At 39.5% G+C, this 17,032-nt stretch overlaps 1 protein-coding gene across 1 annotated transcript; it reads left to right on the plus strand.

Annotated features, from left to right (window-relative positions):
- Positions 1–13: 13 nt before the first annotated feature.
- On the plus strand, positions 14–15,891 carry LOC118289046. Its single transcript, XM_047336360.1, has 32 exons — positions 14–957; positions 1,049–1,084; positions 1,186–1,449; positions 1,854–2,123; positions 2,619–2,873; positions 3,005–3,280; positions 3,413–3,712; positions 4,720–4,983; positions 5,092–5,346; positions 5,451–5,567; positions 5,654–5,669; positions 5,761–5,822; positions 6,125–6,175; positions 6,261–6,317; positions 6,847–6,905; positions 8,882–9,023; positions 9,115–9,150; positions 9,252–9,518; positions 9,923–10,192; positions 10,688–10,942; positions 11,074–11,349; positions 11,482–11,781; positions 12,789–13,052; positions 13,161–13,415; positions 13,520–13,636; positions 13,723–13,738; positions 13,830–13,891; positions 14,211–14,226; positions 14,352–14,449; positions 14,576–14,626; positions 15,350–15,380; positions 15,539–15,891. The coding sequence occupies exons 1-32, from the start codon at positions 867–869 to the stop codon at positions 15,582–15,584; spliced, it is 4,875 nt and encodes a 1,624-aa protein (XP_047192316.1). The 5' UTR covers positions 14–866; the 3' UTR covers positions 15,585–15,891.
- The last annotated feature ends 1,141 nt before the right edge of the window (positions 15,892–17,032 follow it).

The raw sequence follows: 17,032 nt of genomic DNA on the forward strand, positions 1-17,032 counted from the left end.
TATTTCATGTGAGCAAACGCTTCAACATTAGCAGAACTGGAGTCAAAATTCCTGGCCAGATATATTATTACCACTCTTCTCCTGAGTTCATGCGTACGGAAGAGAAGAATTTGTGCGATAAGAACTCCGTAAAAATGATGTAAACCATTTTTGGGTAGAACTTTAGCTTTGATACAAGTTTCATCCACTATTATGGGGGGGGGGGGGGTTATGATCAATACTGCAGACAGCCACCAGGGGGCAATGGCGATGATTTGGCTTCACTATTGTCGAGCTGTCATCTTTATATCCATTCTATAACTAAAACATGGTCCTGTCGAGGTCTCTGTTTGTATTTGAAGTGAGATGTGCATCCACTGAACCGGAGGGTGCCATTCGAACACCACACCATCTGGACAATTCCTGCCTGACAATTCTTCTTTTGTGGCCGCATTCAACAACGAGTCCCACGAGTCCGGGCGGCATGATTCTGTAGTTACTGGAGGATTTTTAAAAACGCAGTCATCAGGTGGAGGGGGCGGGACCAAAGCTCTTTCCGTTTTCTGTGTCGCTCCATCACTGGAGGTGAGTATGACGTGTGGTTTCATCTGTGTCCCTTTTAAAACTGTGTGCGGTGGATCAACAAACCAATACCAGGAAAAAAAAAACGATTGGACTGTTGCCATACCATTTCTTATTTTATAATTTTATCAAGGATCAAGTACAAACCACACTATTCTGCTTCTGCAGTGTTCACAGGCTGATGTGTGCTGTGGTCAAATTCAGTCTATTTGTGTTTTCCTCATGTAAAAAGGAAGGAAGCACAGACGTGTTAAACTCCGAAGAAGAAGTTGTCACAAACACGCCCAGTACAATTTTCATGTGAAATGTCTCTTCTGTTGCTCCACAGTTTCTCTTCATGTGCTGTGCTGGATGTGAGGATGGGACAGACTTTGCTCGGTGTGCTGGGGTTGTTCTGTGAGTACTCAAGTCATGTCCCTGTTTGAGTCGTCGCTACTCGGTTTTTAAATCTCTGACGTTGCTCGTGTGTTTGATATTTTCTCTTCAGCGCTGAGTGCACTCCTCTGCTGTGGACACGCTCAAGGTAGCTTTCCATTTGGTTCTTTTCTTTTTCAATTTATTCAGTCAAGATTAATCTTCATCTATAGATCACTCACTCTCTTTCTGTCTTTTAACGGCTTCTAGACGCTGTTTTGACCATCGAGCCAAACTGTTCCACTCTATTCACCGGAGAGTCTGTCTCCTTTATATGTGACATGAAGGAAGGAGGAGAAACTGAGTGGTTTTACTCATTCGAAAAGAAGGGTTATCAATTTGTCAATTACAACACAAACAAGATCATTAAATTACAACTTCTAACAGAAGACAGTGGTGACTACCAGTGCGTTAGTCAACACAAACACTCAGGCGTCATTAAAAGAAGTAATACGGTCTCTCTAACTGTATCAGGTAAGTGACACCAGCATGACCAAGTTCACCAATAGCACTAATGTACTAATATAATGTTTAATGTATTTTTTAATCTGTTCTTTGACATTAATAATAATATTAAGACAAGACGCACAATTAAGAAATTGTCCATCTTTGGTGTTTTGGTGCATGACAAAACAAATTAGTAAAAATACATAAGTTTATGCAATATGGTTCATTATTTATTACATTAAGTGTTACTTCTGCAGTTTCATCCGTCTCCTACTTAACTATATTCAAACATTAAATTTGATTTACATTTTTTTTTTCCAGAGATATACCTTAGCCACGGATATATTGTATTTACTTTTGGTTGTATGAATAACTTGTATTTATTTAGTTGAGACGACATGGTGAATCAAAGACTGACCTGTGTCACACAGACGATGATGTGATCCTGGAACATCCTGCACTCACCGTGTTCCGAGGAGAATCAGTCCCTCTGAGGTGCAGGCGTCGTACTCAGACGGACGGGAGGAGAGCTTCCTTCTACAGAGACGCATCACCCATTGACATGGACACAAACCATCCATCACAGATAATATCAGAAAACACAGCGGAGGCGACCGTTCGAGTGGCGGCAGACGGGAGCTCCTACATGTGTAAATTTGATGAGCACAAACAATCCAAACCCACAAAACTGAAAGTGGAACGTGAGTCGCTCTTATTGTACATTGTCAAAATTCACGTCAGAGGGAGTTGTTTCTTGAAGCGAAGCAAAGATTTATTTGCATAATTATACCTGTTTTTGATTTGTCATGCATTATTCCTCTGGAGATCTCATCTCACAATGTTAAAGAAAGTGGTAAAAAGAAAATCCTGGATCCTCGCCAACATTTTAAAATTTGTGTCTTGGCCAATGACCCATCCTTCCACCAACTTTCATGGAAATCCGTCATGTAGTTTTTGCATAATCCTGCTGCCTGCCGACCAACTAACCAACCTGCGACCAACTAACCAACCAATCAACCAACTGAAAAACCAGCCAACCAACCCGTTCACTATACTTCTAAAATTCAAACACTGATTGATTATTTTCTGTGTTGTTTTCTGCAGTTAGTCATTACACCACCACCAACATGCTGGAAGATATTGTATCATCACTTTTACATTATCATTTGAACCCCCCCTTGTTCTAAATTAAACAGCGCACAGACCAAAGGCCACACTGAGGAGAGACACAGGATCTGGTCCAAATGTGACGCTGACCTGCTCTGTCACTGGAACATCGTCTGGTTGGAAATATTACTGGTACAGAGGCAAGAAAACCTCTGAACCTCTGACCAAAGAGGAAGGTCTCTTGCTCTCAGACGACACAATCAGAGTCTCACAGGAAGGAATCTACTGGTGCAGAGGAGGAAGAGGAGAACCTGTTTACTACACACAGTACAGCAACACATTAGGTATTGACAAAATTGGCAATTTGGAATTATTGTTTATAGTTTCAGCATCTGTAGGCACGATAACTGACTGAAATATGTTTGTATGTTTCACTTTGTTCTTCTAATTGTGATATTTGTGTCTCCTTGAGCAGTCACTCTCAGGCCTGTTGTGACCTTGCAGCCCAAATGGCCTAAGATATACAAAGGAGAGAGGATCAGTCTTACATGTCAGATTGAGGACGGAGGAGACGCAGAGTGGGAGTATGTGTGGAGAAAAGGGACGTCACCACTAACTGAAAGAACAAATGTATACAAGATTTCATACACTTCGACGTTCGTCAATGGAGACTACAGATGTATGGGCGTGATGAAAGGTGACTGGTCTCCAACAGAGTGGAGTGATGTTTTCACATTGACAGTGTCTGAGAGTAAGTATGTTTATGTCCCAATGTTTGCTTTGCTTAATGTATTTTTTTGAAATTTAATCAAGAAGATATGTGGAATACAAACAGTGAATGTACAGGAAGCCTCACACAATAAAAAAAGTCACTTTCCAACAGAAACACATCCTGGTCTTCAAGTGACTCCATCGTGGCTGAGTCCTGGAGCCTCAGTAACTCTGACCTGCAGTTTGGAACATCCATCAGCAGGCTGGAGGTTCTTCTGGTACAAGGCTGTTCCCAAACTACCAAACAGCTATTACAGCTACGAGATGCTGCCTGGAAGCATCAACGGGACAACACAGGATTCCTACATCGTTTCCGGTCAGACACACACAGCAGGATATGTGTGCAGAGCTGGAAGAGGAGACCCAGTGCAACACACGTATCACAGTGGATCTAAGTTCGTCTGGTGCAGAGGTCAGTTTTTCTCTCTTTCCACTTCCTCTTCCCCTTTCAGTCCATTCAGGTGTTTTTCTGTAACCAACATGTCTCCAGAAGTAAAGTCTATGTCGCCTTTGTACATTCACGCGTTCATTCATGTTGTCCATGTTGTTTGGTGCTGCTGTTGGTGGATTCCACTGAACCGAGCAGTTTCAGATTTGCTTCTCATTTTACTTGACTTCTTGCAAATGTAGCCCTCTCACTCAATTCTGTTTTGGTTAAATGACTTTTATAGGAGGTCCCTTTAACATATAAAAGTTACCGCACTTTAAGGATGACTCTGGCTATGTTGCCAAGAGGCCTGGTTAGTTTATTAATGTAATTATACTGGTATTGAGCATTAATTTCCCATGCCGTGTATTTCAACTGTAACTATAGCCCTTATTCAACATGAACCAATACCATCAACATGGAGGAAAACATTGGAGAGACAAGAATTGAAAGCAATAGTAATACAGTTTAATTCAAACGCATGTGGCTCAGCTCTCCCATTATAAGGTTCAGTTGCTGGTACCAGTGTTGGCGCGCATGTTGGAGCTCGTACAGAAATCCTCTTCTGAATCAAATTTCGGCCCGCCCCTCCGACAATCCGACAGGTTAATTCCCAATGACAGATAAACTGATTGACACCTGCCCAAACAAATCCGAACCCGTAAAAAGAAACTGAGGGGTTCAAAGGCTCCTCAAAACATAGGACATTTTTATATCAAACACAAACTTCCCCACATTGACCTGATAATTGTCAACAGCAACATTACAATTGCAGGCCCACATTAGTGACAATTTACCATAGATTGTACATGTAGAAAAAACCCACATATTCAAATTAAAAGGGTGCTTAACAAATATTTATGCATATTATTGAAGATCTTTAGAAAATGGCACAAATACATACAATTGAACAATCTGTCACTCAGAGTCACAGCTGCACATGATGTGTTTATCTCGCAACTTGTGAACAACTATTACTTTTTGTTTTCTAGATTTTCATTCAGCACTATTTCTCACAGTGAGTCCTGACAGAGTGCAACACTTCGACTCTGACTCTGTGTCACTGAGCTGTGAGGGAAACTCCACTGAGTGGAGAGTGATGACTTTTGATGGAAGTGGTTATCCATCACTCTGTCGCACCAGCCCGACAGCGACTGGACCAATATGCAAACAGAATTTGTGGCTCTCTGCTGCAGTTTACTGGTGTGAGTCTGGATCAGGACAGTTCAGCAGTCCGGTCAACATCAGTGTGCACAGTGAGTTTTAATCCATGTTTGTCTTGTTTCTATCAATTTGCTCCAGGTTACATTCAAGAGAAAAGATGATCTCAGAATAAAACGTCATATTCTTTGACTGTTTCACAGACGATGGCATTATCTTGGAGAGCCCCGTCCAACCGGTTGTCGAGGGAACATCTGTTACTCTCGGCTGCAGGTTGAAGACGGAAAATGTTCCTTCTAATGTTCTATTCTACAAAAATAACAAACTCGTCCAACACGACACGAGACGGGAGCTGACTATCGCTGCCGTGTCAAAGTCACATGAAGGCCTTTACAAATGTGAAAGAACAGATTCAAAACTAGTTTGGACGTCAGCCGAGAGTTGGATGTCGGTGAAATGTGAGTATGATTAAAATAGCTTCTACGTTAACCTATTAATCATCTGTATATGAGGGAGAAATGTCCTTATGCTTTGTGGAAATGATACAGATTATTTATACCAGCAGTGTCCAGTGAAAGCTCTGCGTTTCCTTTGCCACTGACTGTTGGTTTGGTTGGTGGTCTTTCATTCATTGTTCTGCTGCTGCTGCTGCTGCTGTTCTGCATCAGAAAGTCAAAAGGTCAGACCTTTTCCCTCTGATATTTGATTGCACTATTCTTGCAATACATAAACATTGTACAGTAACAGCAAATGTCTCCTTCGCAGGGTCATGCTTTATCAGGTCAGTTCAACATTGACTTCTCTCATTCCGAGCATAACAATAGTTAGCTATTACATGTTCCCTGTTAAATCTATTATATCCGTTTGGCCAGATCTCAGCGCACCAATCAGAGCTCTGCTACAGACCACGTGATCAACCAGGATGAAGCTCCAGGTATGTCTGAGGCCAACAACGCGTTACTGACAACCGATAATGCACCAAGTACTCTGGTTGCCAACCGACATTAAAAAAGACGTAAAACCAATCACGTTGCGTTCTCTTATGGTGTTAAGAAGACGGCCTCAACCATAGCTCTGAAACTCTGAAACAAAGACACCTCCCCTCTCGTCTGCTTTACTGCTGATTCATTTCATGATTTTTTGTGAATTATAAGCGTAAATCGTTCCATTTGCAGTTATCTGATTTGGGATTAAAACTATTAATCTGACATCGGCTTCATTTTCTCTTATCTGCAGGTGACGCTTGTGTTTATGAACTAATTAAGGGTCCTGAGGTCAATGAAAATGGTAAAGTACCTTTATCATGGGGGCATTTACATATTTAAGGAGACTATTAAAGGATTAAATCACTTTTTTTATGTCTGTATTTCAGATGAATCCCGGGATGTCATATACTCTTCGGTTGAGCTTAAAACCCTTGTTGAAAATGGTGAGTACTTTGTTGATGGAGTAAGAACCACATGCAATAAAAAAGAAAATACTTGAGAAGGCGTTGCCGTGTGTGGAGGACCACAAGTGTCACAAAAGTGGTAATGAGGCATTTCATGGATTAATATCAAATTGTACAATACAAATAAGCATTAATACTTTTCTTTGCAAATTAATGTATTAATCGATCAATTAATGGTTACAAAATAATGAAAGATTTGCAACAACAACATAAAACAGTCAATAATCACATGAATAAGAAATACATTAATGAATTCCAAATTGAATAATAATATTTGAAATATAATTGAAAATGCAATTTTAAAATAGAAATAAATAATCAGATTCATAATCTGAATTGAGTTTTAGGTCGACGAATGAATACGTAGAATACAATTAATTTACAATGATGTTCTCTTGTGTTTTCATTTGCTTGATTTATATTATGTATACTTTTCTGAAGAAATATGTATGAATCAGCACATATGTAACTACCAAACACTTCCATCTAATCATATCACCTTTCACAGGAAAATCAACTCCTGCCGTGGCTGATGAAACGGTTTATTCTGAAGTTAAAACACGAAAAGCTTGAGGTAATAATGCAGCACTGACGTAACCTTTAATTTAGGATTCATCAGTGTACTGGTGTATATGACATAAAGTTCAATGAGTTATGAATGAAGCAAAAATTATTGAGTTCACCCTTAATTTTTCTATGACCGAACAACTCTTTATTTTCTCTTTTGTTTAGATCCAGATCAATAAAGAAGATCTATACTGACGAAACCCATGGAATGGATGACAACATGAAAATCGTTGTTTGGACAATATTTGATGCTTCTATATAAAGTTTTTTGATGTAAAGTTTTTTTCTTGGTGAAAATACAAATGTTGCATGTAATGTGATATCATATAATACATGTACATATATAATGTTCCCATTGGGTATTTTTGCACTGTTTTGTTTTTTTGTCAATATAGGTTTTAAAGCTGCTTTAAACAGCAGTAAAAAAGTAGCAGTTTGAAATTCAGGTGGTTTGGCCTTTAATGAAATCCATGTAGGCTCAATGTATTTTTGTGATGATCCTTATTGCCCTTTTTTTTGTAGGATGACAACTGGATTTGTACAGTGTACATTTTGTATCTATTTCCCCATATTCCTAAGCAATAGGTGATACATGGAACAATAATTGAGCGATATAAAATGTGCAGCGTTGATTTAACGGGTCTTTAGTCATATTCATGCGCATTACAGTTGACATAATTTTCCATGTTGCACATCCTGTCCCACTCGACCCATCTTCTGTAAATAAACGGATTAACATCTAGTTCGTGCTTTCATAGAAACACGTCATATTGTGGTTTGGGTTTTTTTCACTCACGCTGAGAAGCAGCTTCCTGGCTTGTTGCTTCATAGGCCCTCTAGTCAGGGGCGTGGGAAGCAGTCTCTTTGGGGGCCCCGCCGCTATGATGCTGATTCATTCATGATACCGTGTGTGTGTGTGTGTGTGTGTGTGTGTGTGTGTGTGTTCTAATAGTAGCTAGCTAACTCCTACTGTATTCAGGTAGAACATATAAGTTACAGTTAGCTAGCTAGCTAGCAATACCAGCTGTGTCGATCTCAGCTAGCTAGCTAATAGCTAGCTGTCGCCGTAGGAGTTGCTAATAGCTAGCCACCTTCCTTTTGAAAGCTCCAAGCTCACTGCTACTTAGTTTTGTTCTAAATGAACCTTGGGCCTGGGGAGTCTGTCCTCTGCACCCCCCCAGTGCCACGCCTGTGCCTATTGTTGCCAAGTAATCTGTACAGCAGTGTAGTGTCTTTTTGTAATAAACCTTTATATACAATCAAGACGTTGTCGGACTTCTCGTCAATACATCTTCACATCATCGCTACTTAGTATACAACAGCAGCAGGAGCACACCATCTTCAAAACGACTGGAATTTCTGACTGCAGTGAACTCGGTCCATTAGGACTGACCGCAGTCTCTTGTGACGTCCAGTGCTGTCGATGGCAACATCCACTTCCGGCTGCGTTGCCGTGTGTTTCTGGCGCTTCTGTTCTTCTCCCGAGCACAATCGCATTGGGTCCTAGGGTTTTAAAAAAGCAATGGCGGACTAAAGCTCTTTTCTTTTTCTGTGTCGTTCGAGCTCGGTCACTTCCTGTGGGTGAAGTTGTGACTGAACTTGAATCTGGTGGTTTACTGAATAGTTCTCTTTTCAGTACTGAAGCTGGACTCGAGTGATCGGGACTGACGGAAGAACGTATTTCCAGATAGTATTGTCGCTCTTTGGTGAGGAGGCCCACGGATTGATGTCCCTTGTAAAACTGTGTGCGGTGGATCCACACACCAATACCTTTTCTGTTTTTTTAATTGGACTGTTGCCATACCAACAACAATATTTCTTATTTCATAATTTTAATAAAGATCAAGTACAAATTACACCAATCGGCTCCTGCAGTGCCAAGAGAAGAAGTGTCCACAGGCTGATGTGTGCTGTGGTCAAATTCAGTCTATTTGTGTTTTCTTCGTGTCAAAAGGAAGGAAGCACAGACGTGTTAAACTCCGAAGAAGAAGTTGTCACAAACACGCCCAGTACAATTTTCATGTGAAATGTCTCTTCTGTTGCTCCACAGTTTCTCTTCATGTGCTGTGCTGGATGTGAGGATGGGACAGACTTTGCTCGGTGTGCTGGGGTTGTTCTGTGAGTACTCAAGTCATGTCCCTGTTTGAGTCGTCGCTACTCGGTTTTTAAATCTCTGACGTTGCTCGTGTGTTTGATATTTTCTCTTCAGCGCTGAGTGCACTCCTCTGCTGTGGACACGCTCAAGGTAGCTTTCCATTTGGTTCTTTTCTTTTTCAATTTATTCAGTCAAGATTAATCTTCATCTATAGATCACTCACTCTCTTTCTGTCTTTTAACGGCTTCTAGACGCTGTTTTGACCATCGAGCCAAACTGTTCCACTCTATTCACCGGAGAGTCTGTCTCCTTTATATGTGACATGAAGGAAGGAGGAGAAACTGACTGGTTTTACTCATTCAAAAAGAAGGGTTATCAATTTGTCAATTACTACACAAACAAGATCATTAAATTACAACTTCTAACAGAAGACAGTGGTGACTACCAGTGCGTTGGTCAACACAAACTCAACCTAAACATCATTAAAAGAAGTAATACGGTCTCTCTAACTGTATCAGGTAAGTGACACCAGCATGACCAGGTTCACCAATAGCACTTATGTGCCTATATAATGATTAATGTATTTTTTAATCTGTTCTTTGACATTAATAATAATATTAAGACAAGACGCACAATTAAGAAATTGTCCATCTTTGGTGTTTTGGTGCATGACAAAACAAATTAGTAAAAATACATAAGTTTGTGCAATATGGTTCATTATTTATTACATTAAGTGTTACTTCTGCAGTTTCATCCGTCTCCTACTTAACTATATTCAAACATTAAATTTGATTTACATTTTTTTTTTCCAGAGATATACCTTAGCCACGGATATATTGTATTTACTTTTGGTTGTATGAATAACTTGTATTTATTTAGTTGAGACGACATGGTGAATCAAAGACTGACCTGTGTCACACAGACGATGATGTGATCCTGGAACATCCTGCACTCACCGTGTTCCGAGGAGAATCAGTCCCTCTGAGGTGCAGGCGTCGTACTCAGACGGACGGGAGGAGAGCTTCCTTCTACAGAGACGCATCACCCATTGACATGGACACAAACCATCCATCACAGATAATATCAGAAAACACAGCGGAGGCGACCGTTCGAGTGGCGGCAGACGGGAGCTCCTACATGTGTAAATTTGATGAGCACGAACAATCCAAACCCACAAAACTGAAAGTGGAACGTGAGTCGCTCTTATTGTACATAGTCAAAATTCACTTCAGAGGGAGTTGTTTCTTGAAGCGAAGCAAAGATTTATTTGCATAATTATACCTGTTTTTGATTTGTCATGCATTATTCCTCTGGAGATCTCATCTCACAATGTTAAAGAAAGTGGTAAAAAGAAAATCCTGGATCCTCGCCAACATTTTAAAATTTGTGTCTTGGCCAATGACCCATCCTTCCACCAACTTTCATGGAAATCCGTCATGTAGTTTTTGCATAATCCTGCTGCCTGCCGACCAACTAACCAACCTGCGACCAACTAACCAACCAATCAACCAACTGAAAAACCAGCCAACCAACCCGTTCACTATACTTCTAAAATTCAAACACTGATTGATTATTTTCTGTGTTGTTTTCTGCAGTTAGTCATTACACCACCACCAACATGCTGGAAGATATTGTATCATCACTTTTACATTATCATTTGAACCCCCCCTTGTTCTAAATTAAACAGCGCACAGACCAAAGGCCACACTGAGGAGAGACACAGGATCTGGTCCAAATGTGACGCTGACCTGCTCTGTCACTGGAACATCGTCTGGTTGGAAATATTACTGGTACAGAGGCAAGAAAACCTCTGAACCTCTGACCAAAGAGGAAGGTCTCTTGCTCTCAGACGACACAATCAGAGTCTCACAGGAAGGAATCTACTGGTGCAGAGGAGGAAGAGGAGAACCTGTGTACTACACACAGTACAGCAACCCGATCGGTATTGACAAAATTGGCAATTTGGAATTATTGTTTATAGTTTCAGCATCTGTAGGCACGATAACTGACAGAAATATGTTTGTATGTTTCACTTTGTTCTTCTAATTGTGATATTTGTGTCTCCTTGAGCAGTCACTCTCAGGCCTGTTGTGACCTTGCAGCCCAAATGGCCTAAGATATACAGAGGAGAGAGGATCAGTCTTACATGTCAGATTGAGGACGGAGGAGACGCAGAGTGGGAGTATGTGTGGACAAAAGGGACGTCACCACTAACTGAAAGAACAAATGTATATAAGATTTCATACGCTTCGACGTCCGTCAATGGAGACTACAGATGTATGGGCGTGATGAAAGGTGACAGGTCTTCAACAGAGTGGAGTGATGTTTTCACATTGACAGTGTCTGAGAGTAAGTATGTTTATGTCACTATGTTTGCTTTCCTTAATGAATTTTTTTGAAATTGAATCAAGAAGATATGTGGAATACAAACAGTGAATGTACAGGAAGCCTCACACAATAAAAAAAGTCACTTTCCAACAGAAACACATCCTGGTCTTCAAGTGACTCCATCGTGGCTGAGTCCTGGAGCCTCAGTAACTCTGACCTGCAGTTTGGAACATCCATCAGCAGGCTGGAGGTTCTTCTGGTACAAGGCTGTTCCCAAACTATCAGACAACTATTACAGCTACGAGATGCTGCCTGGAAGCATCAACGGGACAACACAGGATTCCTACATCGTTTCCGGTCAGACACACACAGCAGGATATGTGTGCAGAGCTGGAAGAGGAGACCCAGTGCAACACACGTATCACAGTGGATCTAAGTTCGTCTGGTGCAGAGGTCAGTTTTTCTCTCTTTCCACTTCCTCTTCCCCTTTCAGTCCATTCAGGTGTTTTTCTGTAACCAACATGTCTCCAGAAGTAAAGTCTATGTCGCCTTTGTACATTCACGCGTTCATTCATGTTGTCCATGTTGTTTGGTGCTGCTGTTGGTGGATTCCACTGAACCGAGCAGTTTCAGATTTGCTTCTCATTTTACTTGACTTCTTGCAAATGTAGCCCTCTCACTCAATTCTGTTTTGGTTAAATGACTTTTATAGGAGGTCCCTTTAACATATAAAAGTTACCGCACTTTAAGGATGACTCTGGCTATGTTGCCAAGAGGCCTGGTTAGTTTATTAATGTAATTATACTGGTATTGAGCATTAATTTCCCATGCCGTGTATTTCAACTGTAACTATAGCCCTTATTCAACATGAACCAATACCATCAACATGGAGGAAAACATTGGAGAGACAAGAATTGAAAGCAATAGTAATACAGTTTAATTCAAACGCATGTGGCTCAGCTCTCCCATTATAAGGTTCAGTTGCTGGTACCAGTGTTGGCGCGCATGTTGGAGCTCGTACAGAAATCCTCTTCTGAATCAAATTTGGGCCCGCCCCTCCGACAATCCGACAGGTTAATTCCCAATGACAGATAAACTGATTGACACCTGCCCAAACAAATCCGAACCCGTAAAAAGAAACTGAGGGGTTCAAAGGCTCCTCAAAACATAGGACATTTTTATATCAAACACAAACTTCCCCACATTGACCTGATAATTGTCAACAGCAACATTACAATTGCAGGCCCACATTAGTGACAATTTACCATAGATTGTACATGTAGAAAAAACCCACATATTCAAATTAAAAGGGTGCTTAACAAATATTTATGCATATTATTGAAGATCTTTAGAAAATGGCACAAATACATACAATTGAACAATCTGTCACTCAGAGTCACAGCTGCACATGATGTGTTTATCTCGCAACTTGTGAACAACTATTACTTTTTGTTTTCTAGATTTTCATTCAGCACTATTTCTCACAGTGAGTCCTGACAGAGTGCAACACTTCGACTCTGACTCTGTGTCACTGAGCTGTGAGGGAAACTCCACTGAGTGGAGAGTGATGACCTTTGATGGAAGTGGTTATCCATCACTCTGTCGCACCAGCCCGACAGCGACTGGACCAATATGCAAACAGAATTTGTGGCTCTCTGCTGCAGTTTACTGGTGTGAGTCTGGATCAGGACAGTTCAGCAGTGCGGTCAACATCACCGTGCACAGTGAGTTTTAATCCATGTTTGTCTTGTTTCTATCAATTTGCTCCAGGTTACATTCAAGAGAAAAGATGATCTCAGAATAAAACGTCATATTCTTTGACTTTTTCACAGACGATGGCATTATCTTGGAGAGCCCCGTCCAACCGGTTGTCGAGGGAACATCTGTTACTCTCGGCTGCAGGTTGAAGACGGAAAATGTTCCTTCTAATGTTCTATTCTACAAAAATAACAAACTCGTCCAACACGACACGAGACGGGAGCTGACTATCGCTGCCGTGTCAAAGTCACATGAAGGCCTTTACAAATGTGAAAGAACAGATTCAAAACAAGTTTGGACGTCAGCCGAGAGTTGGATGTCGGTGAAATGTGAGTATGATTAAAATAGCTTCTACGTGAACCTATTAATCATCTGTATATGAGGGAGAAATTTCCTTATGCTTTGTGGAAATGATACAGATTATTTATACCAGCAGTGTCCAGTGAAAGCTCTGCGTTTCCTTTGCCACTGACTGTTGGTTTGGTTGGTGGTCTTTCATTCATATTTCTGCTGCTGCTGCTGCTGCTGTTCTGCATCAGAAAGTCAAAAGGTCAGACCTTTTCCCTCTGATATTTGATTGCACTATTCTTGCAATACATAAACATTGTACAGTAACAGCAAATGTCTCCTTCGCAGGGTCATGCTTTATCAGGTCAGTTCAACATTGACTTCTCTCATTCTGAGCATAACAATAGTTTACTATTACATGTTCTCTGTTAAATCTATTATATCCGTTTGGCCAGATCTCAGCGCACCAATCAGAGCTCTGCTACAGACCACGTGATCAACCAGGATGAAGCTCCAGGTATGTCTGAGGCCAACAAGATGAGAACAAGGTCGTTGGTTAGTTCACCGCTTGCGTATGCGTATTGTCACCTTTTCTGGGACAACGACGTAACATCTCATATATTTTCTTTGATTTTACACTCTTAGAGCATTTAAATGCTGCATTTAACTTTGCTAACTTTAACTAAAATTACTACATCTTTATAACATGATGTGTATATGTATACATATGTGTGTGTATGTGTACAGGTATATACAGTATGTATGTGTGTATATATGTATGATATATGTTGTTTCATGGTTACAATTAAACACAGATCCCACTCTGCTTCTCACAGATTCATGCCGTGAGAGGTTCGTACAACACTTCATCTTAAAGACTGTGAAGCTTCTCCCTTCAGTTTTCACTTACATTTTTTTCAAAGTTGTTTACTACTAATATATATATATATATATATTTACAATCCCTAATGTTTCAGACTCGCCCAGGTTCATAGAGAGAACCGGGGCTCTGCTACAGACCCAACATTAAACAATTATGAAAATCAACAGCAACTTTATTCCTCTCTCCTCCACGGTCAGTTTTTCATCTAACTTATTATACCTATTTTTCATGCATTCACGTCTTGTGCTGCCAGTACTTTGACAGATTACCCAAGAAATGTTCTGATGTGCGTATGGCTGTTTGTCACTGACCCTGCAGGTGACGCGTGTGTCTATGAAACAATCCGAGGCTCTGGAAACACTGGAGAAGGTAAAGTGTGAACTTTATGTCGAGCGTATGTTTGTAATTTTTTAGGTCAATCGATCATACTGTCACATCAGCTGTTGATATTAATAGAATTGAGATTATACCACAGGAATAAACATTAACTCCTGTAATCTCATAATTTATATTTAATTGTTTTCGAATTCTTAAAAAATGTACAATTATGATGTAGACCTGCATCTCAGGCTAAGATTATGCTGCACATTGGATGATTTTATTAACTTGTTGTTTGCTATACACTAGGCTAAATACTGTATGTGTTCAACTTTATGTTAGGTTCAATTTGATTTAATTTCCTGATAGAAAATCGATCTGGCTCTTATGAACCAATGACCTCACTTTTTATTAAGTTATGTGCCTAACAATGTTCTGATCTAGTTGACTTGAATACTACATGAATAATGTGTAAAGCATATCACCAGTTACTTCCTCAACAGTATTCAGAATTTGCATGAATTTAGAGAGAGGCTTTTTAAAACTCAGGGCAATAGGCAAAAAAACTATAGTAGGGACAAATTTAATAAAGATGTTTGTCGATTAAAGCGGTACATTTTGGAGCACATATGATGAGTAACTAAAAACATGTAGCTCACTTTGCAAGGTTTAAATTTTCTGTGTGTAAAAATGTAAACAGATTTGTTTACATTTCTTTATTTTGTTACCTTATCGTTTAAGCTGTATTGTTTTTTTTAATGAAATTTCTTGTAGAAATTGTTGTGGACAAAAATAAAGAGAACAGGTAGGAACAGCATAGAAAAGATGATATGTTGGTGAATACAATATAAATATTTCCTTTCTCTTCTTTGTCATGTTTGTTATTAATTACAGTGTATAAATGGTGTCATGTCAGATATGATATGCGAATTTTCCAGCTGTTTATTTTAAATTTTTTTTCAGGTCTATAAAAAGTTGTGCATCATCAACAAAACAAGGGGAGACATGAAGAACAACATGAAGTATTTTATATAGTTGTCAATTTATATTAAAGAAACCATTATATTAATTTTAATTGTACTAATCAATGCATATCAATGTTTGTTTTTTTAACAATTATTTCATCACTTAACTTTCAATGGTTTTAAATTTTTTATTTTAAGTTTGTCTAGAAAAAAGTGTTTGCTTTGGTTTGTTATTGTGAAATAGCATTTGACTGTTAATTTTTTTATGAAATCGGCAAAGATAGTTGTCATCTTTAATGTTTTGATGTAGTTTCTCGATTATATTTTGTTGTCATAAATTGTTAACGGTGATACTGATTGCCCTGACACACGTGCATGTCTTATGTTCATATATGCAGTAAGTCAAAGCTCAGACTTTCCTATCTTTTGGGTGCTATAATGATTCCTCTGAATAGCTTGATGAATAGAATAGTTTTAGGTTTACTGGGTGAGTGTGATAATGTGTGCGGATGAATGAGTAATACAATGTTTTTTGTTGTTTCTCACATGTGATTAGCTGTTAAATAAAACTGACCATGCTCTGCTGTGACAGTTGGCACTATATGATGTGCTATAACTAGGTCTTCTCATACACACATACATACATATCTCTCTCTCTCTCTCTCTCTCTCTCTCTCTATATATATATATATATGTGTGTGTGTGTGTAGTGAGAAAATGTCCCTTTTAAAAGTAGCCTCAGTATTGTTTTCACACTGATCATTTTATCATACCTGCACATTTACATTTTTAGCCACTTGATGGTGCTCTGTGGTTTTCCTCTCAGTCGAAGTACTTGGCAGTTCAGTTTGCTCAGTGGCTCCTGCGTTCGAGTATCTTTGCAGTTGCATCTGTGAGTGCACGTTAGGTGTGATGCAAAATTCAATGTTTTAATGTATTGACTAGTATTTAATGTATAGACTCACTGGATAACGCCGGAGTGTTTTGTAGATTATTTTCTACATTTCATCGTTGTGTTTCCTGTTGAATTATTACATAATGCAGCAACCTATCATGGGATCTTTTAGTTAATGATCAAAATATGAGTCGCGACGAGTAATTAAGTCAACAAACTTCCTGGTAGAAATGTTGTTGCTAAATACACACATTTACACTTTTAAACTCATCTGGTTATTCCTTCAGAGACGTTGTTGCATTCTTGGTTCTGTTTCTTTGATGACTCACTGGCCAGCATCGCTTTACCGTCACTGTATCACTTCCTCTTTCAGAATAAATGTCAGCAAACATGTCAATGTTACACTTCAGGGTTTTTTCCGCCAAGTATTTTACACATTTACACTTCCCCAAAGGGACTATTTTAAATTAAATTAGAAAATGGTGTTTGAAATAGAAAATAATGTGGCAGAGAGAAGAATGGTGGTCCAAAGTGTGTGAGCAGGTTTTAGACAATAAACATAATATTTTTTCACCCGTCAAACTGTTGTTAAAAAAA

The sequence above is a fragment of the Scophthalmus maximus genome, chromosome 12 (assembly GCF_022379125.1).
Source record: "Scophthalmus maximus strain ysfricsl-2021 chromosome 12, ASM2237912v1, whole genome shotgun sequence".
Classification (NCBI taxonomy): Eukaryota; Metazoa; Chordata; class Actinopteri; order Pleuronectiformes; family Scophthalmidae; genus Scophthalmus; species Scophthalmus maximus.

Coding starts and splice junctions, on each gene's coding strand:
- LOC118289046 (XM_047336360.1), top strand. CDS start 867: ATGTCTCTTCTGTTGCTCCACAGTTTCTCTTCATGTGCTGTGCTGGAT. Junction 3,713..4,719: donor TAAGTTCGTCTGGTGCAGAG/GTCAGTTTTTCT, acceptor TTTGTTTTCTAG/ATTTTCATTCAGCACTATTT. Junction 11,782..12,788: donor TAAGTTCGTCTGGTGCAGAG/GTCAGTTTTTCT, acceptor TTTGTTTTCTAG/ATTTTCATTCAGCACTATTT.